The sequence below is a fragment of the Citrus clementina genome, unplaced genomic scaffold, assembly GCF_000493195.1.
Source record: "Citrus clementina cultivar Clemenules unplaced genomic scaffold, Citrus_clementina_v1.0 scaffold_1, whole genome shotgun sequence".
NCBI lineage: Eukaryota > Viridiplantae > Streptophyta > Magnoliopsida > Sapindales > Rutaceae > Citrus > Citrus x clementina.
Window position 1 is genome coordinate 2477782 of NW_006263303.1, and position 23086 is coordinate 2500867.

The following is a 23086-nucleotide window of genomic DNA, read 5'->3' on the forward strand; positions in this document are numbered from 1 at the left end:
TAGATAAAAATATTCCTATATCACACAGGACATTAAGTTTTTTTTCACAATCACCTTTCAAGGAAGGGTTTGTGACCATGTGTATATTTTTGGCGGGGTTGCATCGAGGCAAAGGGGTTTAATGAATTATTGATGGTTCAGTCTCTCTCTAGATACTGGAGGGATCCATATTCTTCATTCATCAAATCATACATTCAGGTTTTAGGCAATTTCGTGCATGGCCCCCGCATGATGTCACCCGCGCGCTTACTGTCATTCTATTATATATCTTAGGCCTCATATTGTTAATTGTTTAACGTTGAGGAGGTAATAAGATTCCGTCCTCATTTATATTTATTGATCCTCTCATCTGGCTCGTACGTTTGCATTGTAATTTATAGAGGATTTAGATCCCTCAACGCCCACGCTGCCCATATAAGAGGGTATTTTAAGAGGTCTAGGCCATAGCACGAGTGCGGGCAATCTACTCCCTGAATAGCGATAATGGAAGTAAGATACTCCATACATGATTCTTACACCTTCTCCTACTTCGGTGGACTAATTAATTTATTTTATACACATAAAAGAGGATAGATATATCACCAATTTATTTTGTTGGGAGAACCTGTACTTCCCGGTTCGAGCAGAAATTTTTAATCTAAACTATGGTATGGATTTAAAGGTGTATATCGTCTTAAATATTAATGGGTGAGCTCTAAAAATTTAGGGGCAACACAAGAGGAATTATATAAATAAATTTCCAGTAAATTTTTAATTTTAATTACCAGTCGACTTCTGATTATTGCCAAGTTGGGTTGGGGATTTGCTATTAGGGTGTCTTGCCGTTCATGAAAAAAATGAGGTTTAATTTTATAACGAGTCCTGAAAGGTTGTGGATAATGATGGGGTGTTGGCACACGCTCTGCCTATGGAGAGTGGAGGTGGACGGTGAACTCAGAGATCGATGCAGGGGCGTATCTAAGTATACGTTGGCATGACATGGCATGCAAAATGTACTGATCAAGGACTGATGGTTGTGCATGCATGCCATCTCTTCCCATGCAAAGATTCAATGAAAAATGACAAAATTTAATTCACTGTTTAGAATTCTTGGTTTAGGTATTGTAGTTTTCTCATCTGCTGAGATGAGATGGTGATGAAATCTGATATAAGAAAAAATTTGAAAAAAAAAAAAAAAACAGAGGGTCCCCCCAATGAGCAGACGAAGCAGAGGCAAGAAGCCAGAAGGCCTGCAGGAGCCAGAAAACCAGAAGCAAGAAGAATTCCCTCTTACGTTCTATTTTATTTTGGGCCCACTTGATTTTATAGTTAGGTTGCTTTTGTGGCAGTGATTTGGGCCCTGCTTCATGACAACACACGAGGCGAAATCTTATAGGAAGAGAGAGACCCATCAATCTTGACTTTATTCTTCGTTTTGTTGATCTGCAAATATGAGCTTAAAAACTCTTTTTATCTTTGCTTGGTCATTTGGGTAAGTTTAGTTCTGTTTCTTTTCCCTTTTGCATGCGTCGTTGTTTCTTCTAAGAGCTTTTTCCAGTCCTTATTTTGCAGAACATACTATTAGCTAGAGAATGACCTAACAGCGGCTATTGGCCACCCTTTTCCCCTTTCAAATTTAAAGATCAATGTTTTCATCCATTTTGAGATACTGCTCCGTTGTGGTATAACAAGATAACCCACAACAACGTGCTTCAAAATTAAAATTCTTAATGTTTAAAATATAAATGAAATGTTTTAAGATGACCGGCAAAACTTTTGCTCATGACTCACGAGGGCTTAGCAAAATGGTCGCACTTCATGGTATACTTCCACACGATCAGGGGTTCGAGTCTTCAATCACATCTCTGTTTTTAATGTGAGCAAATTTTACCTAAATTTGATTGTAAACATAACCCAACATGACTATAAATATCTGAGTAATGTTGGCAATTTAAAGAAAAGATATATATAGGAGTTTGGAAGAATTGTATCTATAATTGGCCCAAGCCTCGGAAATTGGGTTTCACTCTGTGCAACCCAAAGGCTTAAGACCAACAAGCGGCATGTTGGCCAAACTATCCCTTAAAGCCCAAGATACTTTTGGGTTTACTGATCCAAATTCAATCACTCTGACCGGGCGCCCAGGCAATTGATAATTGATTCCTGTTAGTAAAATATAAACCATATGATGCATCCTAATTCGTCATTTTGTCACTAGCGCACGTTAGGAGGTGGGCAAAATTGTCATTACGAGCGTTCTCTTTCAAATCTTAAAAGCTGAAAAGGTGCAATTAACCACTAGTCCAAAATTGCAACCTCTGTGTAGAAGACTATGCGAAGACTATGCGAGAATGAAGAAGTCTCTGGAATTGGCCCAAATCTGTGTGTTTAAGTCAAAGGACAGAACTACCCACCGCTCAAGTCAAGTACAATTGTACAATAAATAGTCTATGAAATCGAGTTGACCCATTTATGGTAACATCATCTCATATTTTAATTTTCATTTATCAAATAGGTGTTGTGTGACGAATCATAGTATAATAGTGGTAATTCCTGTAGTGATAAGTTAGGGTTCAAACTTTGTATCTCAAATAATATAATATATGATGCGTTATTGATTCATTAATACCATAAAATCATTTCATTATTGATGATGTAAAAAAATAACTGGTACCAAATATATGTCGGTTAAAATAAAAATTTGTATCGCAGTAGATATGTGAGTATCATTGTGATGCATTAGTCTATATTACCTACTTACCTTTTGAAAAAAAAAAATTGTCATAAGTCTAAGTACAAACTTCATATTGTCCACTTTAAACAATAACTCTTCAAGATTTTATTCTACAAAATACATCTAGTTAATAAGAACCACATAAAATTATGTACTAATTTTGAATTTCTCGGGCTAATGACGTGAGATGCTTCATCATGTTAATTATAGTTAAATATATTCTCTAAATTTTTGTTTAGGTAACATTTGAATTTGAACTTTTGTAACATCTTAGCAGATGTTTGTGCAATAATATTTAATAACGAGGAACTTAGAATTGCAAGAATGAAGAATAAGGAAAATTAGAAAAACAAGTTATCTCTATTTGGAAAACCAAAAAATTAAAGAGAATTAAAGAACTTATTTTACTATCAAGGTGGTTTAAAGAAGAAGATTATCTACAATTAAGGTGATTTAAAGAAGAAGATTAATTATCAAGGTTGGCTACCCACCTACTACCAAATATGATCATATTTCAGGGAAGGGCATGGATGAAATCTAGGAAATAAAAGTGGGCATAAAAAGAATAATTGCCAAACAAATGGCTTTAATAGGAATTCATCAAAATATGAGCCCCACATCTAGAAAGGTAGTAGGTCTGATTGTAATCCACATAAAATTACAAATCACTCCCTCACGTTACGTCAACATAGGCACTTTTAATATTAGAGTCTATCGTAATTAAATCAAGTTTTAAACCCATGTGGTAATTTTGTAATACAATTTTGTCCGTTAGCTTTTGGCTTGAGAAGAAAATTCAGCAAAGTTTAAGGGATTTTTCAGTAAATTTAACCAGCAAAGCTATAATGATATCTGCAACAGCAACTCAATCCACCGAAGCTAACAGAAAAATAAAACTAAAAAATGCCAAGTTTCCAATAATTAACAAAAAAATAAAAAGAAGGAATAAAAAGCTCTCAAACAATTAAACCCCCTTTTTTTCTTTTTATGGGCTTTGCAGGTATCTTTATCAAGTCTTTCTCTTTCTTATTAATTTCAATTATTATATAACATTTCCATTTGCTAAAATTAGAGACCTTAGTTTGGATTCTTCTCTCTCATTCAGTCTCTCCCTATAGCACTGCCTCCTCGTCTATTTCTTTTTTTCCCTACCCCCCAATTTTATTAGTGCTCTGTTTCATAAATTGTAGTAAAAGTTTCAATTTATTTTATTTTATTTTTCTTTAGAGTTGAAAACAGCTTGAGCAAAATTAGTACCTGAGATTCTGACATTATTGTTATTAACTGTATGTGTGAAGTGTTTGATTCAACATCATGTCTCAAACCAACTGGGAAGCTGATAAAATGTAAGTGCTATTCATTTCTCTTTTTATTTTATTTTATTTTCTATTTGGGTTTCAATATTTTGTGCATTTTTTAGCTTACAAAATACTTTTAGCTGTGGTTTTTTTGCTGGATTTGGGTTCTGGGCATGTGGGTTGTTGTAGGTTTTGCTTCTGCTTATAAGTCCTGTATTCAAGTTATGTTCTTTGAAGCTGTTTTATAACATGTACTACTTGTAAGACATGTTAGGGTTCAGAACTTGTTCTGTTCTTTTTTTGGGCTTGAATTTCTGTTTTCTTTCTGAGTTGCAGCATTTAGTTTTCTTACATGTCCAGTGATCTCAGGGAATAAAGCGGAAAAGCTTTTTCTTTGTTCGTTTCTCTGTAGCATCTGTTGTATCAAAATCTTCTATTTTCATTACCGTGCTGTTTTTTTGGTTTCTAACTGTCTTCATTGCTGGCTTGCTGCTTTTCAGCTATAGCATTTGATTTTCTTGTATTTATGTGATGAGTCTTATCTATATGCACTGTCTGTAGTGTTTTTCTTCTTTTTTGGCACTCTTACTGGTTTCTGCTAGCTCTTATTTCATGTAAAGATTTTTTTCTTTCCCTTCACAATGATGCCAAATGTTGGTGTATTTTGAAATACAACAGGTTAGATGTGTACATCCATGATTATTTAGTGAAGAGAGATCTAAAGGCTTCTGCTCAGGCTTTTCAAGCTGAAGGAAAAGTATCGTCTGATCCTGTAGGCAAGTGTAGTCCAGTTCCAGTCTTCTCTATTCACTTTTTTACCCCCCAATTGTAATGCTTTACCATCTTCATCTGTTTTTATTTCAAACATCCATTGGTTTCCAGCTATCGATGCACCTGGGGGTTTTCTGTTTGAGTGGTGGTCGGTTTTTTGGGATATATTCATTGCTAGAACGAATGAGAAGCATTCGGAGGTTGCTGCATCCTACATCGAGGTTCGTCCCTGCAAACTCTTTTAAGAAAATTTTTCTTTGATACAAACGTAATAAAATTCTGAAGATAGTGTTGATTTTGGAATTTTATTTTTTTAGCCTTTCCCTTTGACCTCTATTCCAACATAGTCATATAATGTGTATTTTGCGAAACTCGTTGCTTAAAAGGCTAATCTATTGATGCCTATCTCTAGGACTCTCTTCCAGTTCTTATGTATAGAACAATTGTATGGCTTCTCTTTCAATCTTATGTCTTATTAAAACTACAGACACAATTGATTAAGGCACGAGAGCAACAACAGCAACAACAGCAACAACAGCAACAACAGCAGCAGCAGCAGCAGCAATCCCAACAGCCACCACATCAGCAACAACAGCAGCAGCAGCAGCAGCAACAGCAATTGCAAATGCAACAGATCCTATTGCAGAGGCATGCTCAACAGCAGCAGCAGCAGCAGCACCAACAGCAACATCAACAGCAGCAGCAACAGCAACAACAGCCGCCACAACAGCCTCAGCAGCAGCAGCCACAGCAACAGCAGCAGCGTAGGGATGGTGCCCACCTCCTAAATGGCAATACAAATGGGCTATTGGGAAATGACTCTCTCATGCGACAGAACCCGGGAACTGCAAATGCCATGGCTACAAGGATGTACGAGGAAAAATTAAAACTGCCAGTGCTGAGGGATTCTTTGGATGATGCGGCTATGAAAGTAGGTGGTGCACTAAAATGAATTATTTATAAGTGTGTTTTTCCCTCCTGACTAGATGTTGATCATCTGGAATGCTTTTTACAGCAAAGATTTGGTGAGAATATGGGCCAGCTCTTGGATCCAAATCATGCCTCCTATATAAAGTCAGCTGCAGCAACTGGCCAGCCCTCAGGGTGCTTCTCTCTAAGATTTCACCTTTATTACTTGAATTTTATGATTACAGTGTTTCTGCTCAAAAAATGATTTGGAACTTTTTGGGCAGCTCTTAAAATTTGAGGAAAGTTGTCGAATTTACACAATAATGCCTCACACAGCTAGAAATATCTTAACATCTGTGGTTAATATTGCAATGCGTCTATTATAATTTTGACCAATGCTTAAAAGCCACAAAAAAAAGAAGGGGGAAATGAAGTATCCTTCAGTAGTCCAAAGTAACTTACATTGGGCATATCTGTGGCATCTGACACTTGATCCTGTTACCAACATTAAACTTATCAGCGAAATACTACATAATTTCAGGCAAGTATTGCATGGTACAGCTGGTGGGATGTCTCCGCAGGTTCAAGCCCGGAGTCAACAACTGCCTGGGTCCACACCAGTAAGTTATTTAATTGGAAATAGTCTTATCACCTTTAGCTTTTCTTGTTGCATGTTTTCTGAATTCTATCTGTATTTAGGATATAAAGAGTGAGATTAATCCAGTATTGAATCCCAGAGCAGCAGGGCCCGAAGGATCATTAATGGGAATTCCTGGTATGCTTTGAGCCTTTTCTGCTCATTCCATTGTTATCATCTTCCATTGGCATTTTAGGATATGGTTATCATGCATATAATGGTACTTAATTTTGACATGAGTGCAATTATTCTTCTGGTGCACATGCCTTGCATTGTCAAGAAATTATGGGAATTTTCTTTGCAATTTCTTGGGTACTGTAATTGGTATTTCGCAGATGTGCCTGTAGCTTATGTGAAGTTGTTGCAGGGTCAAATCAAGGTGGTAACAATTTAACTTTAAAAGGATGGCCACTCACAGTAAGATTTCTCTAGTGCAACTATTTCTGTCTTTATACTATTGGCTTTTGAAGTTATTATTTTTTTGGTTTTATTGCATATTCCCAGATAAGCTTATCTCTTGGTCTGAATTATATGCTCTTTTAAGTTCTCAGTAAAACATTGTTGCTTTTGTTTTTCAGTTTTCTGATATTTTTTTAATTTTTGGCTTCTTTGTCAGGGATTAGAACCGCTGAGGTCTGGGCTACTTCAGCAACAGAAGCCTTTCATACAGGCTCCTCAGCCGTTTCATCAAATTCAAATGCTGACACCGCAACACCAGCAACTTCTTCTTGCACAGCAAAATTTGACATCACCTTCTGCTAGTGATGAAAGTAGAAGATTTAGAATGCTTTTGAATAATCGGAGTATGAGTCTTGGAAAGGATGGCCTCTCAAATTCTGTTGGTGATGTGGTTTCCAATGTTGGCTCACCTTTACCTGCTGGTGGCCACCTTCTGCCTCGTGGAGATACAGATATGCTAATCAAGGTGTTAATTTGATTGTCGAGTAATCTTTCATAAGCATTTATATGTGTCCTTGGAGTCTAAAAGGCTTTGCTTGCATGTAGTTGAAAATGGCTCAGATGCATCAACAACAGCAGCAACAACAACAGCAGCAGCAGCAGAACAGTAACCCACAGCAGCACGCACTTTCAAACCAGCAATCACAGAGTTCAAATCACAATCTTCACCAACAGGATAAAATGGGCCCTGCTGGCAGCGTGACACTTGATGGTAGCATGTCAAACTCCTTTCGAGGAAATGACCAGGTCCGTCCTTTTATGGTTACCTCTAATATTTCCATATTTGAAGTTATGGCCATGTCCTTGGTTTTATCTCCTGTCCGCAAATAAGCATTATGTTGTGGTGCATAATTATTACGGAGACCTTTTTAAATCGAATTGGAATTCAATGTCTTACATGTAAGTTTATATAGGCTTACATATAAGTCTGCATAGGTTTACTTTTTTGTTTCTTTTTCTTTTTAGTTATGCGCTATTCCTTCCTTCCTCCCTTCTTTCCCGTCGCTTGACTGTTGCTCAAGCAAATGTCTAGCATGATGCATTGTTCAATATTTCAAAGACCAGCCTGCTCTGATATTTCTAGTGCATATTGACATTCTCTTAAGTATTCATTTCCTCAGTTTAGAAGTGGTTGTGATGCCTTCTTCACGTTAACTTGAATGTTAATAATTACCTAAAGCAGTGTTTGAAATTTATCTAGTGCAAAGTGAAATAATGAAACTGCTGAGTGTTACTGGATGTTAAGCGTAACTACTATTTTTCCATTTTCAAGTGGATAGGGGTTGGTTAGTTATATTGCAGAACTCTGAGGTGGTTAGTGATATGATCATTCCTCTTTTGATGTATATCCAATGAAAATCTAGGGAAGGTTTCTAATATGGTTTCTCTTCATGCATTTTAAGGTTTCAAAAAACCAGACTGGAAGAAAGAGAAAACAGCCGGTGTCCTCTTCAGGTCCTGCCAATAGCTCAGGGACTGCAAATACTGCAGGACCGTCCCCAAGTTCAGCTCCCTCAACACCATCAACTCACACTCCTGGAGATGTGATTTCGATGCCGGCTTTGCCTCATAGTGGTACTACTTCCAAGCCTTTGATGATGTTTGGCACCGATGGAGCTGGCACTCTTACATCACCATCAAATCAGTTGGTGAGTGCATATTTTAACTTGTTGTATAGGTTGAAGCACTTAAACTCCATGCATAAATTCTCCTTGGCATTCCATTTTGGCAGTGGGATGATAAAGATCTTGAATTGCGGGCTGATATGGATCGTTTGGTGGAGGATGGGTCCCTTGATGACAATGTCGAGTCTTTTCTATCACATGATGATACAGACCCCAGAGATGCTGGTGGTCGTGGTATGGATGTCAGCCAAGGTTAGAAATACGCCCTTTTTTAAAAAAATATTTTGCTGCTTATTTTGTGAGGAATCTCCCAAAACTTTCCATCTACAGCTTTTGTGATATGCTCAAGTTTATGTAGCATTGGTTCCTTGAACATGACTAAATGCTTTGCTGATTCTTTGTGGCGACTTCTATGAGCTGCTCACAATTAATTGTTTATTCACAGAATTTTTCTTCTTATACAGCATTTAATTGTATTTTGGCTGGTATTCTTGAGTCTGATCAGAATTAGGAATCTTCTTGTGAAACATGTTGTAAATTCTTCTTCTTTTTCTTTGAGCTGATGCCTTTTAATATACACGCAGAATCCTATTCTAGATACGCATATCTTTGAAATTATTCATGTTACCCTGTTGTCATAGACTCATAGTGTTGCTAATTTTCTTGAGATTTCCCATACATTCGAATAAGCATTATTTCTTCGTTGATGCTTGTTTGTTTTGCATGGGTACTTGAATCTGTTAGTTTAGACGTCGGTTACTGGAAATGTCATGTAGGACTGTCCCAGTGAATAAATCAATTGAAGAAAGAGTGAAATATCAACATTTTTATTTGAAGATTGCCTTTTTGATGTTTTATGATTTTCTAAGCTGACCTTCTGCTTGACTCCAGGGTTCTCATTTAAGGAAGCAAATTCTGTTAGAGCAAGCACAAGCAAAGTTATCTGCTGTCACTTTTCTTCAGATGGGAAGTTGCTTGCTACTGGTGGCCATGACAAAAAGGTCAGTGCCTAGAGCCCAGATTTATATATTTTTAAATGAATGAATCTTTAGTGGTAACAGCACTAAATATGTGCTGTGGAGTAAAAGAAGATAACGCAGAAAAATATTTCTGTTGGTTCCGGGTTGCAGGCTGTACTGTGGCACACGGATACGTTAAAGTCGAAAACAAACCTTGAAGAGCATTCTTCGTTGATTACTGATGTTCGTTTCAGTCCAAGCATGCCACGGCTTGCAACATCTTCATTTGACAAGACTGTCAGAGTTTGGGACGCTGACAACGTTAGTGGACACAGTTTCCTTCTTGACTTCTTATATTTCTTTTTGTTATGATGCATATATGTCTTATTTTGTTTCTGAATTTCTTTTGGAATATATTTTCTTCATCATTGTTGTTTAGTTGAGGTAAACATCAAATTATATGAGTAAGTTTCGTTTTTGTTTTCCCTGGCTTTTAGTGGCAGTGGAACCACAGTCTTCAAAATTATTATTTTTTTCTGAATGCGTGTAGGGTGGAGTGGGCTGGATGGATTAAAATGTTCATTAATTTTTGAAAATCAAGTAACGTTGGTTGGATTAGAGTGCATCAATTTACATGTTCTTTCATCATTTTGTTGATGTTCTTCTGGCATGTTAAATACTATGCACCATTATTCATGACTTTCTCTGCAGCCTGGCTATTCACTTCGTACCTTTATGGGACATTCTGCTTCTGTTATGTCTCTGGATTTCCACCCAAATAAAGATGATCTCATCTGCTCTTGTGATGGGGATGGTGAAATACGCTATTGGAGTATTAACAATGGTAGCTGCACAAGAGTTTTCAAGGTAGAAAGTTTTTGCTGTTGGTGTGTGAATGCAATGAATAGGCCTTGTCTTTGGGATAAATTGGATGCGGGTGATATAGCTTGTTTATAAATGCCAACATTTTTTGTGGATTAGGGTGGTACGGCTCAGATGAGATTCCAGCCCCATCTTGGAAGGTATCTTGCCGCAGCTGCAGAGAATGTTGTCTCTATACTGGATGCGGAGACTCAAGCCTGTCGTCTTTCATTGCAGGTTAGTTGACATTTAGTCCTTTACTGAGATCCCAGAAACACCATTTTGTGCTTGTGTTCTTTTTGAGCATCATCGCATCAAAGATTCTTCTATTAACTTGTAAATGTTTGATTTTACTTGCTCTGTTCTCCATCTACTGATTGTTGGTGACTGTTGCATATGTAATTACAGGGACATACTAAACCAATCGATTCTGTGTGTTGGGATCCTTCTGGTGAGTTGCTAGCATCTGTCAGTGAGGACTCTGTAAGAGTTTGGACAGTTGGATCTGGAAGTGAAGGGGAATGTGTTCATGAGTTGAGCTGTAATGGGAACAAGTTCCACTCCTGTGTTTTCCATCCTACATATCCGTCATTGCTGGTGATTGGCTGTTATCAGGCAAGTTACCTGTATCGTTGTTTGGTATTTATCAATATTTGATGATCATGTTGCCATGCCAGTTCAGGATCTTCATCTAACATGCAATTGTGGATACTATTGCAGTCTTTGGAACTATGGAACATGAGTGAGAATAAGACCATGACTCTGACAGCTCATGAAGGACTGATTGCTGCCTTAGCAGTATCAACAGAGACAGGATATGTTGCTTCAGCCAGTCATGATAAGTTTGTCAAGCTATGGAAGTAAAACAAGCTTGTATCCCAATGTACTATTCGTGTACCACTACTACTAGTAGCTTTTTCCTTCTTTCTATTTCATGCTTGTAGTTGTGTATTTTTTGGTTGCCTGATCCCAGTTTGTGCTCTTAATTCACTTAGATTTCAGCTCCCCCTGTAACCCCTTAGTCACTAACTAACCTTGTATGCTGTTGTATTCCTCTTGTATCACAATGTACTGTCGACTTGGAAACTTCTGATGAAGACATGTTCGTAAAACGTTTGTACTCAGTATGAAAGATTTGTATGTTCCCTGTCGTTCTCACTGTTGCATAATGTCGTGAATGTTAATGATATTAAAGCCTGAGGCAACTACGAAGCTCCTATTTCATTTTTGTGTTGGGAGTTGAAACTGTGTGTTGACTTCAGTGAGAACAAAGGGACTTAAGTGGGTGCCGGTGCTTAGATAAGACTGAAAGATATAACATTTTAGAAGTGATTTAGACTATTTACCCTAAAAGCTTTAACATAAAAATGAAAGTATACGTATCATGATAATTTAATAAATACTAATTAGTTTAAAATATATTTTAACTTGTCTATATATATATATATATTTCTTTTAATGAGTGAAATATTTTGTGTACTTTTAGTTATTAAAAGATGAACAAATTAATAGATTTTAATGAATATTTAAATTATTTTGTCTTTAAAGATGTTAATAAATTTCTATTTAAAATAAAATTTATCTTAAGTGTATACAATTACATGTGGCCCTGCATCTAAAGTTTTCAGCTTCTACTCAAGAATATTTCTGATGTATTATAATCAATTGATGCTTGCATGACATGTGTAATTGAATTTAATATAATCACTATTTGCATGATAGTTTTTTAAAATAAATGCACATGTCATAGCATGATTTGTTTGTTGTATAATTGATATATTATCTTTGATGTATTTTAAATTTTCTCTCGTTGAGAAATTTTAGAATACCTTTGATGTATTACAACTAATTAATGCACGTATTACACGTCTAATTAAATTTAATATAACCACCACTTGCATGATAGTTTTTCAAAATAAATGCACAAATGTCAGAGCATGATTTGCTTGTTGTATGACTGACATGGTTCTTATGATGTATTCTATATTTTCTATACAAGAGAAATTCTAAAATATCTCTAATGTATTACAACTAATTGATGTATGTATGACGTGTGTAATTAAATTTAATATAACCATTACTTGTATGATAGTTTTTTAAAATAAATGTACAAATAATTTTTTTATTGTATGACTGACATGTTTCCTTTGTTACTCATACAAGTCTCACTCAATCATATCCTCAAGCACATCGCTGTTTTCTCACCGATGGAGCCATTTGGCTAATTAATCTTTTCACGCGGCTAAAGCATTCGCAGAAAACACATTGCTGTCTACGATTCCAACAATAAAAAGGAGTCTAAACATTAGCCTCATAGGCTTATTTCTTCTGACTTCTGAATCATAAAATCGGATAGGCCGATAAAGCAAAAATTCCTACTCTTGATATTGATTTTACATGTGCTTTTGGTCCACATGATCATTATGGCAGCTCAAAATTTTTGTTGGGTTCTCTTCACACATATATCATATCATATTGCATCAGAGAGCCAATTTACCAATCACAAATTTGCTAACAAAGGACCACCAAAAATTTTCCCATTCTTATATACGATTCCCATCCCCCCCCCCCCCCCCCCCCCCCCCCCCCCCAAAAAAAATCTTTTAGAAACCAAATAAATGAAAGCAGGTTTCATTTTTCTTCTCTTTGCATTGAACTGTTACAAGCTGCCAGTTTAATTGCCATGGCTAAATTGTGAATCAAATATGGGGCTTGATCAAATTGAGAAGAGTCGCCAAGATACTTTATTTATTTTTATTTTTATTTTTTATCTTTCTTGGTTTCTTTATTAAATCTTTCGTGTTGAAAGTACTTTCAAAAAATTTATCTCTGCAATCATCTACAAATTTGGGGATCATAATCACATGGTGGGTTGGAACCAACTCATAAGGAAATTAATCAATTGTCCCAAATTAAAATAGCTATGTTATATATTAGGGTTCGATTGTGCGCATTGTACCATGTGGGTTGCCGACTTTGCTATTTCTATCATAGCAATTCTTGGTACATGTCCCATCTGAATTTAATTTGTGCATTTTTAATGCAATCGCTGATGATGCTACCACATAGATTCATAGATTCATTCATTCATTGTCATTATCTTTCCCCATCCGAACAAAAACGTTTCATTCTATAAATAAATAAGCTCAGCTCCCTAAATAGACATCCCATTTGCACTTGCTTAAGATTAAGAAGCCTATCTAACCTGGTAATGTGTGTGTGTGTGTGTGAGTCCCTTTTTGTGCTGTGCTCAAGTTAAAAGATGATAGCAAGCCATGATTTTACTCATTCATTAGGGTATGTTCTTACTTGTTTGGTTGGTAAAAGAATGGCCTGTAATGCTAACATTTATATGTTCTTAATAAAAACAAGCGAGCTAGTGCCAGTTTTTTTTTTTAATTATTGTTGAAATTTCCTGTCGGGTGTGTAAGAGTTCTGAAGTTTCAATTCGATCGGTTTACATGGATGATGAAGAAATTTGTCTTCGTTGGGGCAATACTTAAAAACAAAAAAAGTTTTTAAAACATATGTAAAGAAATTAATATAATTCTTAAAAAATATTTTACAACGTATTATTACATGTGTTTATACGCAGAAAACACATTTTATACACTGAATGAGTGTAAATACGTACGCTCATCTAATAAAATTATTACGAATCGACTTTCGATATACACATGATATGATTTTATTGGTCTAGCATAATGCACCCATGTGTGAAGCTTTTGGATTAATAATTAATAATACTAGGCCTATGCCCTAGGGGACTAAAAATTCACTATAGTCTATAGAGGTGAAGTTAAAATTTGCCGAATCAATAGGTATAGACATGAGTGCATAATATGTAAGGGCTGCAGCTGGACTCTTCACTATTTTAAGTGCTTTCAAACATACACAAGGAAACAACCCAACTCATTATTGCTTTGGTACGCTTTCTGCACACAACCCTTAAAAGGAAAATGTTTGTTTCTTCATATTTCGCGAAAGGCGTCGATGGTAAATGCGTTTGTAAGTTGTAACCACTCTACCAACGCCTACATAAATGCCCGACCGTTACTACAGAAAAGTTAAAAAATACTTTATTACATATATTTGAATCAAACACGTACTATACAATTATAAAGAGATTAAACAAAAAAAAAAAAAAAAACAAGAAGTTACATAAAGAGATAAAAAGACTAAAGACTTGTATTATTCTTTAGATTGGTTGATATATGTATAAGGATTCTCACCACAATTACCCATCTAATTAAGGAATGAGGAGTTTCAGTATAATATATTTCCTTCTAAATAAGGAGTACGTTAATTAATAGCAATTGCCAAGTCACACAGAGGTGTCCATATCACTAGCTATATATGCTAAAATAATCAAATTAGCTCTTTTTTATAAGTTGAGCAACATCCCCCATTGATAAGCTTGCAAAATTGAAGAAGAGAGATGGGCACTGACGAGGTTCAAGATGAAATACCATTTCTTGATTTCTCCGGCGAAGTTCTAGACGACTTCACCGACGAAAGATGGAGAGAAATGTGTGGCCAAGTTAGAGATGCATTAGAGACTCATGGTTTCTTTGTGATGTATCACGACAAGATTCCAAAAAGCCTACGTGAAGATATGTTCAAGGCCATGAATGCTTTATTTGATCTCCCGGAAGAGACCAAGAGCAAGTATGCTAGCTCTAAGCCTTATCGAAGCTACATGGGCGAGAGCCCCGCTGTTCCTCTGCATCAGAGCTTTGGCATCGACAATGAGCCGGGCATTGACGTTGATACTACTGCTCAAGCTTTTACCAACCTCATGTGGCCTCAAGGCAACCCCAGCTTCTGGTGATTTTTTTTTTTTTTCTTCTTTTTAATGAGCCTTCATAATTTCTTTTCTCATAATCTTTTACATGTTTTTTGTTGTCGATTTATTTGATCCGTAGCTAACGTTAACATGCACTCATATACACACACCCAAAAAAAAAATGTTCGTATAATACAGAAAGCTGCAAAGTTGATGGAGTCGGACAAAATTTCAAATATCAAATTAAAACCTTTATTTTTTTTATGGATTTTTATTTTTCCCAGCTTGGAGGATTGGTTAGAACCCAGGCCTCAATATAGTTTCGCCTCCCCCTGGCTGCTACTGAGTGCCTTCAGTAGCTATCAATGCCTTATTTATTAGTCTTATCCTTAAAACCAAAATGTAGTTAATGCATGTGCCAGTATAGAATGATTGTTCTACCTCAAACTGCACATGTTCTTGCAGGAAAACTGCAAACAGACATAGAATCAGTTCCTTGAAATGACAATGTGTTTGATTTAATTTTTTCCCCTTTCGTTGTCGTGATAGTGAAACTCTCAAGTCAGTGACCTCAAAGATGTTAGAACTGAACTACACAATCCTGAAGATGGTTTTCGAGAGCTTTGGTACAGGAAAGTTGTATGTTCCACACATACAAGGAAGCATTGCTTTGTTTCGTTTGATGAAATATAAGGTTCCTCCTAACAATGAAGCAGCCGTTGGTCTAATTCCTCACACAGACAAAAATGTTCTCTCAATTCTCTGCGAAAATAATGTCCAAGGTCTTGAGATTCTTAACAAAGATGGTGTTTATGTTCCTGTCGGGGTTCCTGATAACGCCTCCGTAGTCATAGTTGGGGACACACTCAAGGTAAAAATGCTCTCTCACCATTTTAATTAGTTATTAACTGATAATATTTTCGCATTAATTAATTAGTAGATATTGCATATTTTTGTTTCTACTGAGCTTTCTATAATTTTTTAATTTAGGATTGATAGTTATTGAATAAGAGATTATATATGATTAGATCTTAACAGTACATTACTAGCTTAGTTTGGCACTGAATTCAAATTCTTTTTACCTCGAATAGATGTATTTATTAAAAAAAAAAAAATGACCCCACATCAAAGATTCTGATTCTGCTAATGATAAATGCATAGAACTATAACATATGAAATTTTATAATATTAGAGTAAAAGTTTGCCCTAATTTTTGTGGGTTGCTATTGAAATGGTGTTAGGCATGGAGCAATGGAAGGCTGAAAGCACCAAAGCATAGGGTGATGATGAGTGGGAACAAGGAGCGGTATTCATTTGGGTCATTTTCAATGCCAAAGGAAGGAGTAGCCACTGAAGTGCCAAATGAACTTGTTGACGATGACCATCCTCTTGTGTACCGACCATTCAAGTTTTCAGAATTTATGGCTTACTTTGTCAACAACATTAGCGATGACGCTCTTGAGATATATGCTGGCATTTGACCAATTAAACACATATTAGGGGATGTTGGGATGTCAATTATATAAACTATCCGTTGTAGAGTGACTTTGATAATGGTTTCTTTTTGTTGTGTTCAAATTAGAAAATCGGGGGTCCAGATAATTAATTGAGTGTTTTTTTTAAAGTTTATATATCTTAGGGATTGGTTGTTTTTTAATCTTAAGTTTGAACTATATGATTTATTTTAAGATATTTATATTGTGTTGTTTGTCTGTTTTTTTAATTAACACATTTAATATGAATATATATAAAAATCTAGGATTTCTGAATTTACTGTAGATTTAAGGTTACATGCAATTTGAAGTATATAGGATTAGATTATTGGGCTAATTGTAAAGAAAACAAAAAACAAAATAGTCCACATGCTCAAATTCAAAACCAACTTAATATATATATATATATATAAATAGTCATTCTCTTGTACGGGCGCCCTCATTTTTTTTTTAAGCCGATATGCTGTTAAACTGTGCGACTTAATAAAATCAATGCAGACATACTATTAAACTGCATGGTTTTATAGTACATTAAAAAAATAATTAATTCTATTATACTGTACAACTTAACAATATATTTGTATTAAAAAAAATAAGGATGTCCGTACTTAAAAATGATGTAAAAGTGTTCGATAAATACTTCCAATTTATTATGAAAACTCAACCGAATTTACTAATTTATTTTTACCCTACCTAAAAGGATAGAATAATCATTCCACGTTTACATTTACTTAATGGCTTGCTAGTGCTCATTCCATGAGTAGTCCAAACAGAGTTACAACTGATTACAAAATTTAAAGAAAACCAATCCATTAGGATTGAGCTGAAATTGAAACAGTTCCATTAGCACACACGAACAAACAAAATTGAAACATCAAAGAAGTCAAATATTCTCCTCCCGTCATAGGTGATCGAGAAGGGAATGATCATGACAGGCATGTTTTTTCCATTTAATTCGTGATGATGAACAGGATATGTTCTTGTTTGTTGTTTTGCGAAATCGTCAAAAAAGACACACATATTCTGGCTTTTAAAACCATGATAGTTACGACCAGTTTCTTGGAATTTTCTTTTTGCACCATCCATTGTGAGGCAAGCTAGAGGACTTTCGGCGAACATATTAATGATAAGAGGGCTACAATGTGCTTCCATTCTGACTTTGTTCATTATCTTGTCTGCCTTTGATCAAGTATGGAGCCAACAAGTTCCTTGGCAAGCATGAACAAGACAGTGAACAACTCTACACATGAAATGGACTGCAAATGGCCATATTTATGAAAGTCAAAAATAGGTGCTAATATTTGTTCTTTTTCTAAGTACATGATTTTATGCCTCAATTTCAATATAAAAAATATATTCTTAGGTTATTTTCTTGGTATGAACCCCGTCTACCTACGACGTTTAACAAATGATAATTAGAGATACAAAAATTAGTAAAAAAGTTAAAAAGTCATCACAATCACAATTAAAATATGAATGGTTCTTATTCCATGAAAAGATCGTTTCATAGGGCAGCTAAATTGGACTCAAGGAGGGCCCAACTTAGGCCCAATCAGTACTCAAAAATTTAGGCAACGTCGAAAGCCCATTACTGATTTCCAATCTTCTTGATTTAGGGGAAAAAAAAAACACGATATTTCGGCCTGCAAATTTGAAGCTCAAAAGCTTATCAGAGAAGCTTTAACATCAATGGAATTTGAAGCTTCACAGATTCAAATTCTTGATTTAGAAACTCCACTTCAAAGTCTACGAGATAGAATCGACAAGGCAGGTGTTAATAACCAAGTGGAGAAATTGATATCGGCAATGGAATCAGTAAAGGTCTTTTTTCTTTAAAAATATATATATAATATATTTTTATTTGCCATTTCTTTTCTTTCTTTCTTTTCCATTTTTTTTTTATAAATAAAATCAGCATTCATAATTGGGTCTTGATATATTTTTAGGCTGTGGAGAGGCAAGAATCTGAATTACAGTCTAATATCAATGCGAGACGTGCTGAATTGGAAGCTGACATCACTGAATTAAATAGCAAATTGGCAGCTGGGGATACCAGCTGCAATTCTCTCTCCGATCATTTAAGTGAATCACTTGAGAAACTGGATTTAGCCAAGATGGTAAGTTTACATATATATATATATATAGCTGTTGAGGTGCCGTGGCTTTTAATGATTGGTGCTTAATTGTTAAATATTAGCTGACGGGTAAAACTTAGGAGTATATACTGAATACTTGTTTTGATCATGAGTTATGATAGTTGATTTCTAAACTAAAATGTAGTGTATTTTTGTGGTAGGAACTCGCAGCTAGACTTAGGGAAATTGTATTGGTGAAGCGACAACTTGGTGAAGTGCCATCCCATTCAGAACTCATCCAGTATGTTCCTTTCTTTACACATTGCTTGTTGAGATTAGCATTTCTTAAGCCTAAATGAAATTCTTTTGTAGTAGTGACATCAGTCTTTAACTTTAGAAGGCAACAAACAAGTAATAGGAATAAATTCCGTAACTCACTTGGATTTTGTTGGGTTGAAATTTAGTACTTTTGAAATATCACATTGATTATTCAAAGTGGAATTCAAATTGTTCTCTTGGAACATATCAATTGAATATATGGTACAATAATGCACACAATTGGTTTTGTAGATGTTCTCTAAAATTCTTTTAGACCTTAGGATTACTCGCAATTGCTTTGGAACACACATGGATATACACCTCATATCTTGATCTAATTGTTTGTGTGACTCCTTTTCAAGCTTCTGCATATTGTGGAATGAGCCAGTTAATTTGGGAATTTGCAGGTATGAACGCAGGTTTTCAGAACTGTATGCTCATATTCAGGTCATGAATGCAAAATTCTTTGATTGGTTATCTGTTGCTTATTTGATATCTACTTGTGACAAAAGTATTTGCTTTTCTCTAAAATATACAGGAAAAACATCGTCAAACCCAGAAATACTATGCTACCTATAATGCTCTTTTGGAGATCAAAGAGTTGATGTTAAAGGAAACTTCTTTGTTGAATTCTATAAGTTCACAGGTAATTATCAAATTATTTTGGATATTGAAGTTTTTCCCCTTGTTTGTGATCCATTGTTATTTATTCATGATGTACCTCTGCTAGGAGATGCATCTATGATGCCATGTTTCTCTTCTGATCATGATCTTGTATATGATATTCCATTTTGGAGGTCATTAGTAACTAGTTGATGCCATCTTAAATAATTTATTGAATCTGTCATATTGTGTACGATTTAGTCTGTGACCAATTATTCTTGCCTCTGCTGACATGTTTTACGTCTAATTTATGTAGTTTCAAGATGCCATTATCAGCACTGCTGGTCGCATGAAGCTAATTGATTCCATGGAGAAAATTGCAAAGGGCAGCCAACAGGTAGTTTTCACCTTTTATCATATAAAAATTGAGGATAAGGAATATTATTCAATTTCTTTCTTACTAAGCTCTGTAAAACTTAAATTATGTATAAACATCATTCTCTTTTTCCGGCTGAGGAAATCAGAGATGTCTCATTCCCCTCTCTTCTTTTCTGCATTGAAGATGTCCAGGAACTTTAGCATTTTATTTCTCTTATCTTATTTTTAACCCATAGAGTATAATTGACTAGCTCAAATTAGTTGGTTTACTTCATTTTCTCTTAAATTTCTGTCCAGAGAAGGTGCCTTTTGGATTATTGTTGGGGTAATTACGTTTTCATTCATTGTACAGAAGCTGGAGAAGGTACAGGTTGGATTGAGAGCAGAGCAGAAGACTTGTGATGTGATTAGAGAGAGGCATGCTGCAGCTATTGCCGAGCAGAGACGTTGCCATTCTCTCTTAAAAACCTTTCAGGTAATTGCTGCAAACATGATTGTAAACTAATTTGTAATGAGTTTACTTATAGTAATAAAAACAGAGCATAGTCTATCAAAATTCCGAATCTAAGATTATTTTTAACTGTTATGGATTTGAAGGAGGCTATTGGTGAACTGATCCTGATAAGATACACTGAGCAATTTCTGGGACATATAAAAAAAAAAAAAAAATTGTTAGTGTAAATTAGTCATTTAATCTTAGAAATCAAACATTGTTGACTGAAAAACTGGCTTGAGTGTTCCCATTATTCCTGGTTGATATCAACGTTCTGATTCTAAAAATTGACGCTGTGCAATTTTCAGGAACAGTGTGCAAAGAACGAGAGACTTCGGAGCCAAAGCTCTGTTTAGAAACACTGCTGTCCCATGTGGAGTAAGATACTTGAGCATCACCGATGCCTCGTGTAGATTGTGTACCTGTTGAATCAAGGAGTGATGATTGACCTTCGAAATTGCTGTGTATGAAAAAATTCCCTTTCTTTTTTCATTTTCTAACATATTTTTTAGCTTTTCCTTGAGTTTAATGTTCTTTTGTCTTCATTTGTATAGTTGTCATGAATCAAAATGTCATGTGATCACTGCTCGCTCAAAATTTAAATAATAAACAAAGCTGGATTTCATTGTTCAACTTAGTTTTTCGACAACAATGCTCGTCTTATTCCTTGGAGGATCTCTTGTCATTATTCAGGAAAGAAAACATATCTTCTATTTGAATATCAAGTATGATTCTTCACTCTTCTTTTCAGATAATGAAGTAATGCTGGCATTTTTGTTTGCATACACATATCACACTCTTGGACCACCATATTTGATAAAGTACCAAAAGGTCTCTGTTCTGGCTCAAAAAGTTATTTGAAGTGCTCACATAATGATTGGATTTGGTATCCACATGCTTTCATGTTTCTGCACATGAGATTTTAAAACGAGGATTCTTTTGTATTCTTCGAGATTTAAGGGGGTTAAATGATGGACTTCTTATTTTTGTCATATTTGTAGCATATTGATAAACTCAAGGGATCCCTCGTGTAATAGCTCCCGTTTTTTTCTTTTGGTTGTAATTACAATTTTAACCTCAAATAACTGTATCATTCTTTTTTGAATTATAAGTTTACTGAAATTCCTTAACTGAATTGGGGTGCATACCTTAATTTCAAGTCTACAAAAATTCATTGGCATGCATCAAAGGAAACTATTTGATCCATAAAATCAATTATAACATATGGAAAATTGAAGCCGAAAATTGGAATCTATGGATGCGGGTATCACATGGAGTATAATTTTTTTTTTTTTTGAGGTCATTAAAAATTTTTAAGAGTCTATAGAACCTGCAAGCAACTTCTATCCGTCCATCGGTCCATGTTCAGCAGTCTTTTGAACTATTTCTTTAACTAATTGAAATCTGCTCTGATTTCTTTGCCCACCCATCACTGCATTTTGGACATCTCCTCATTTAATTCATTCATGGCTAGAACCAGAGCTACCCAATTAATCAAGTTTCATAAAAGCTTATTTTGGTCCGCTGGAAACTTTCGTTTGCACGGATGCGTTGTTTCTTTTTCAAACTTGGAAACAAAACACCAGTGTAAAACAAGGAAGAAACTTGCTATGCTGAGGATAAATTTGGCATTATATGGATGGATTTCAAGTTGGGGTGTATTTATAAAAACAAGGGGGTGGGATTGGGGTGTAATTATACAAATAAAGGGGTGGAAATGTCTTTACTGAGATAAACAATGATATGTACCAAAATTTGGACAAAACCATGAAATTTTCAAGATTCTGTAGTACTTCCAAATCTAGCAAATTGCTACCAGTGTACGTAACTTTTTGTCTTTACCATCTCCAGCCACCCATATCATGTGAGCTGGCACAGCACGTAATAGACGAAATCCAATCAAACGACGCCACGTAGCCATTCTGGCCTGGTGTTTTGACCTGAGTGCTTATCAATTATCATAAATCACAATGATATAAATCAAGCAATCGTCTTGTTTTTGTCCCCTCTTATCTGACGTCTGTCATGACAACAACTGAGAGCCCGTCCTAATCTCGTCCTTTTTTTTTTCTTTCTAATTTACTAAAATGGATTGTACAATCAGTGTCTATAATATTTACATTAGATATTTATTAGGACCATTTAAATTAATTTTATTATTGAATAACTTAGATTTTTATCTTCCACCTACAAACTAGCAGGGAACATGTTTAATTCTAATCCAATTTTTATAATTTATAACTTCAAAACCATACAAGAAGCGTTAAATAACGCGGATGGTTTAAAACTTTTTTACTAAAGAAAATTAATCCAAATCTATCATAGGCATAGTAAATGATAATATCGTATTAATTTGTGAGCAAATTATTAATTTTTTTTTTCAAGGTAAGGGGATGGACAAAATCTAATTCATTTTCTAGTCTCTTATTTTTTTTTTGTGTATTAAATCATCTGGTATTCGAAGATTACATTGAATCCGAACTAATCCACATTCGAGTCAGGTAAGACCATTAAAACGATAAAACTCTCTCAATAAGTATTTAATTAGCCAACTAAAGCTACTAGAAAGCTTTTGCCAATTAAAACTACTAAAAAGCTACTCGGTCATACCCTAAGCAAAGGAATATGCATAACATGCTCAAGAGAAGTTTTTTTTCTCTCAATTGGGAATAGATGATTATCATATATATTAAATGAATGGGGATTCA

At 35.2% G+C, this 23086-nt stretch overlaps 3 protein-coding genes across 7 annotated transcripts; all 3 read left to right on the plus strand.

Annotated features, from left to right (window-relative positions):
• The first annotated feature begins 3624 nt into the window (after nt 1–3624).
• Nucleotides 3625–11571, plus strand: LOC18055291 (transcriptional corepressor LEUNIG). The gene is made up of 19 exons (XM_006450481.2): nt 3625–3713; nt 4012–4059; nt 4690–4787; nt 4894–5003; nt 5270–5713; nt 5798–5886; nt 6233–6311; nt 6391–6466; nt 6696–6745; nt 6945–7253; nt 7334–7534; nt 8191–8436; nt 8520–8664; nt 9304–9413; nt 9543–9692; nt 10083–10238; nt 10353–10469; nt 10641–10847; nt 10953–11571. Exons 2-19 carry the CDS (start codon nt 4028–4030, stop codon nt 11094–11096), a joined length of 2763 nt encoding a protein of 920 aa, XP_006450544.1. The 5' UTR covers nt 3625–3713; nt 4012–4027; the 3' UTR covers nt 11097–11571.
• Nucleotides 11572–14596: 3025 nt separating this feature from the next.
• On the plus strand, nt 14597–16619 carry LOC18055292 (probable 2-oxoglutarate-dependent dioxygenase AOP1). The gene is made up of 3 exons (XM_006450482.2): nt 14597–15059; nt 15568–15889; nt 16260–16619. Exons 1-3 carry the CDS (start codon nt 14671–14673, stop codon nt 16497–16499), a joined length of 951 nt encoding a protein of 316 aa, XP_006450545.1. The 5' UTR covers nt 14597–14670; the 3' UTR covers nt 16500–16619.
• A 1519-nt stretch (nt 16620–18138) lies between these two features.
• LOC18055293 (coiled-coil domain-containing protein 93) lies at nt 18139–21410 on the plus strand. 5 transcript variants are annotated; one of them, XR_002907653.1, is made up of 9 exons: nt 18140–18332; nt 18458–18628; nt 18808–18887; nt 19267–19351; nt 19443–19550; nt 19824–19904; nt 20238–20360; nt 20687–20842; nt 20933–21410. XR_002907653.1 is itself a non-coding variant. In XM_024192405.1 (8 exons), exons 1-8 carry the CDS (start codon nt 18201–18203, stop codon nt 20732–20734), a joined length of 822 nt encoding a protein of 273 aa, XP_024048173.1. In that variant the 5' UTR covers nt 18139–18200; the 3' UTR covers nt 20735–21011. The 5 variants fall into 5 exon arrangements, 3 of the variants coding, with proteins under 3 accessions (XP_024048173.1, XP_024048172.1, XP_006450546.1); XR_002907654.1 differs by having other exon boundaries at nt 21130–21410; XM_024192405.1 differs by having other exon boundaries at nt 18139–18332; nt 20693–21011.
• Nucleotides 21411–23086: the final 1676 nt, after the last annotated feature.

Coding starts and splice junctions, on each gene's coding strand:
- LOC18055292 (XM_006450482.2), top strand. CDS start 14,671: ATGGGCACTGACGAGGTTCAAGATGAAATACCATTTCTTGATTTCTCC. Junction 15,060..15,567: donor CAAGGCAACCCCAGCTTCTG/GTGATTTTTTTT, acceptor TTGTCGTGATAG/TGAAACTCTCAAGTCAGTGA. Junction 15,890..16,259: donor TAGTTGGGGACACACTCAAG/GTAAAAATGCTC, acceptor AAATGGTGTTAG/GCATGGAGCAATGGAAGGCT.
- LOC18055291 (XM_006450481.2), top strand. CDS start 4,028: ATGTCTCAAACCAACTGGGAAGCTGATAAAAT. Junction 8,665..9,303: donor TGGTATGGATGTCAGCCAAG/GTTAGAAATACG, acceptor GCTTGACTCCAG/GGTTCTCATTTAAGGAAGCA. Junction 10,239..10,352: donor GCTGCACAAGAGTTTTCAAG/GTAGAAAGTTTT, acceptor TTTGTGGATTAG/GGTGGTACGGCTCAGATGAG.
- LOC18055293 (XM_024192404.1), top strand. CDS start 18,201: ATGGAATTTGAAGCTTCACAGATTCAAATTCTTGATTTAGAAACTCCA. Junction 18,888..19,266: donor TCCCATTCAGAACTCATCCA/GTATGTTCCTTT, acceptor CTCCTTTTCAAG/CTTCTGCATATTGTGGAATG. Junction 19,905..20,237: donor TTGCAAAGGGCAGCCAACAG/GTAGTTTTCACC, acceptor TTCATTGTACAG/AAGCTGGAGAAGGTACAGGT.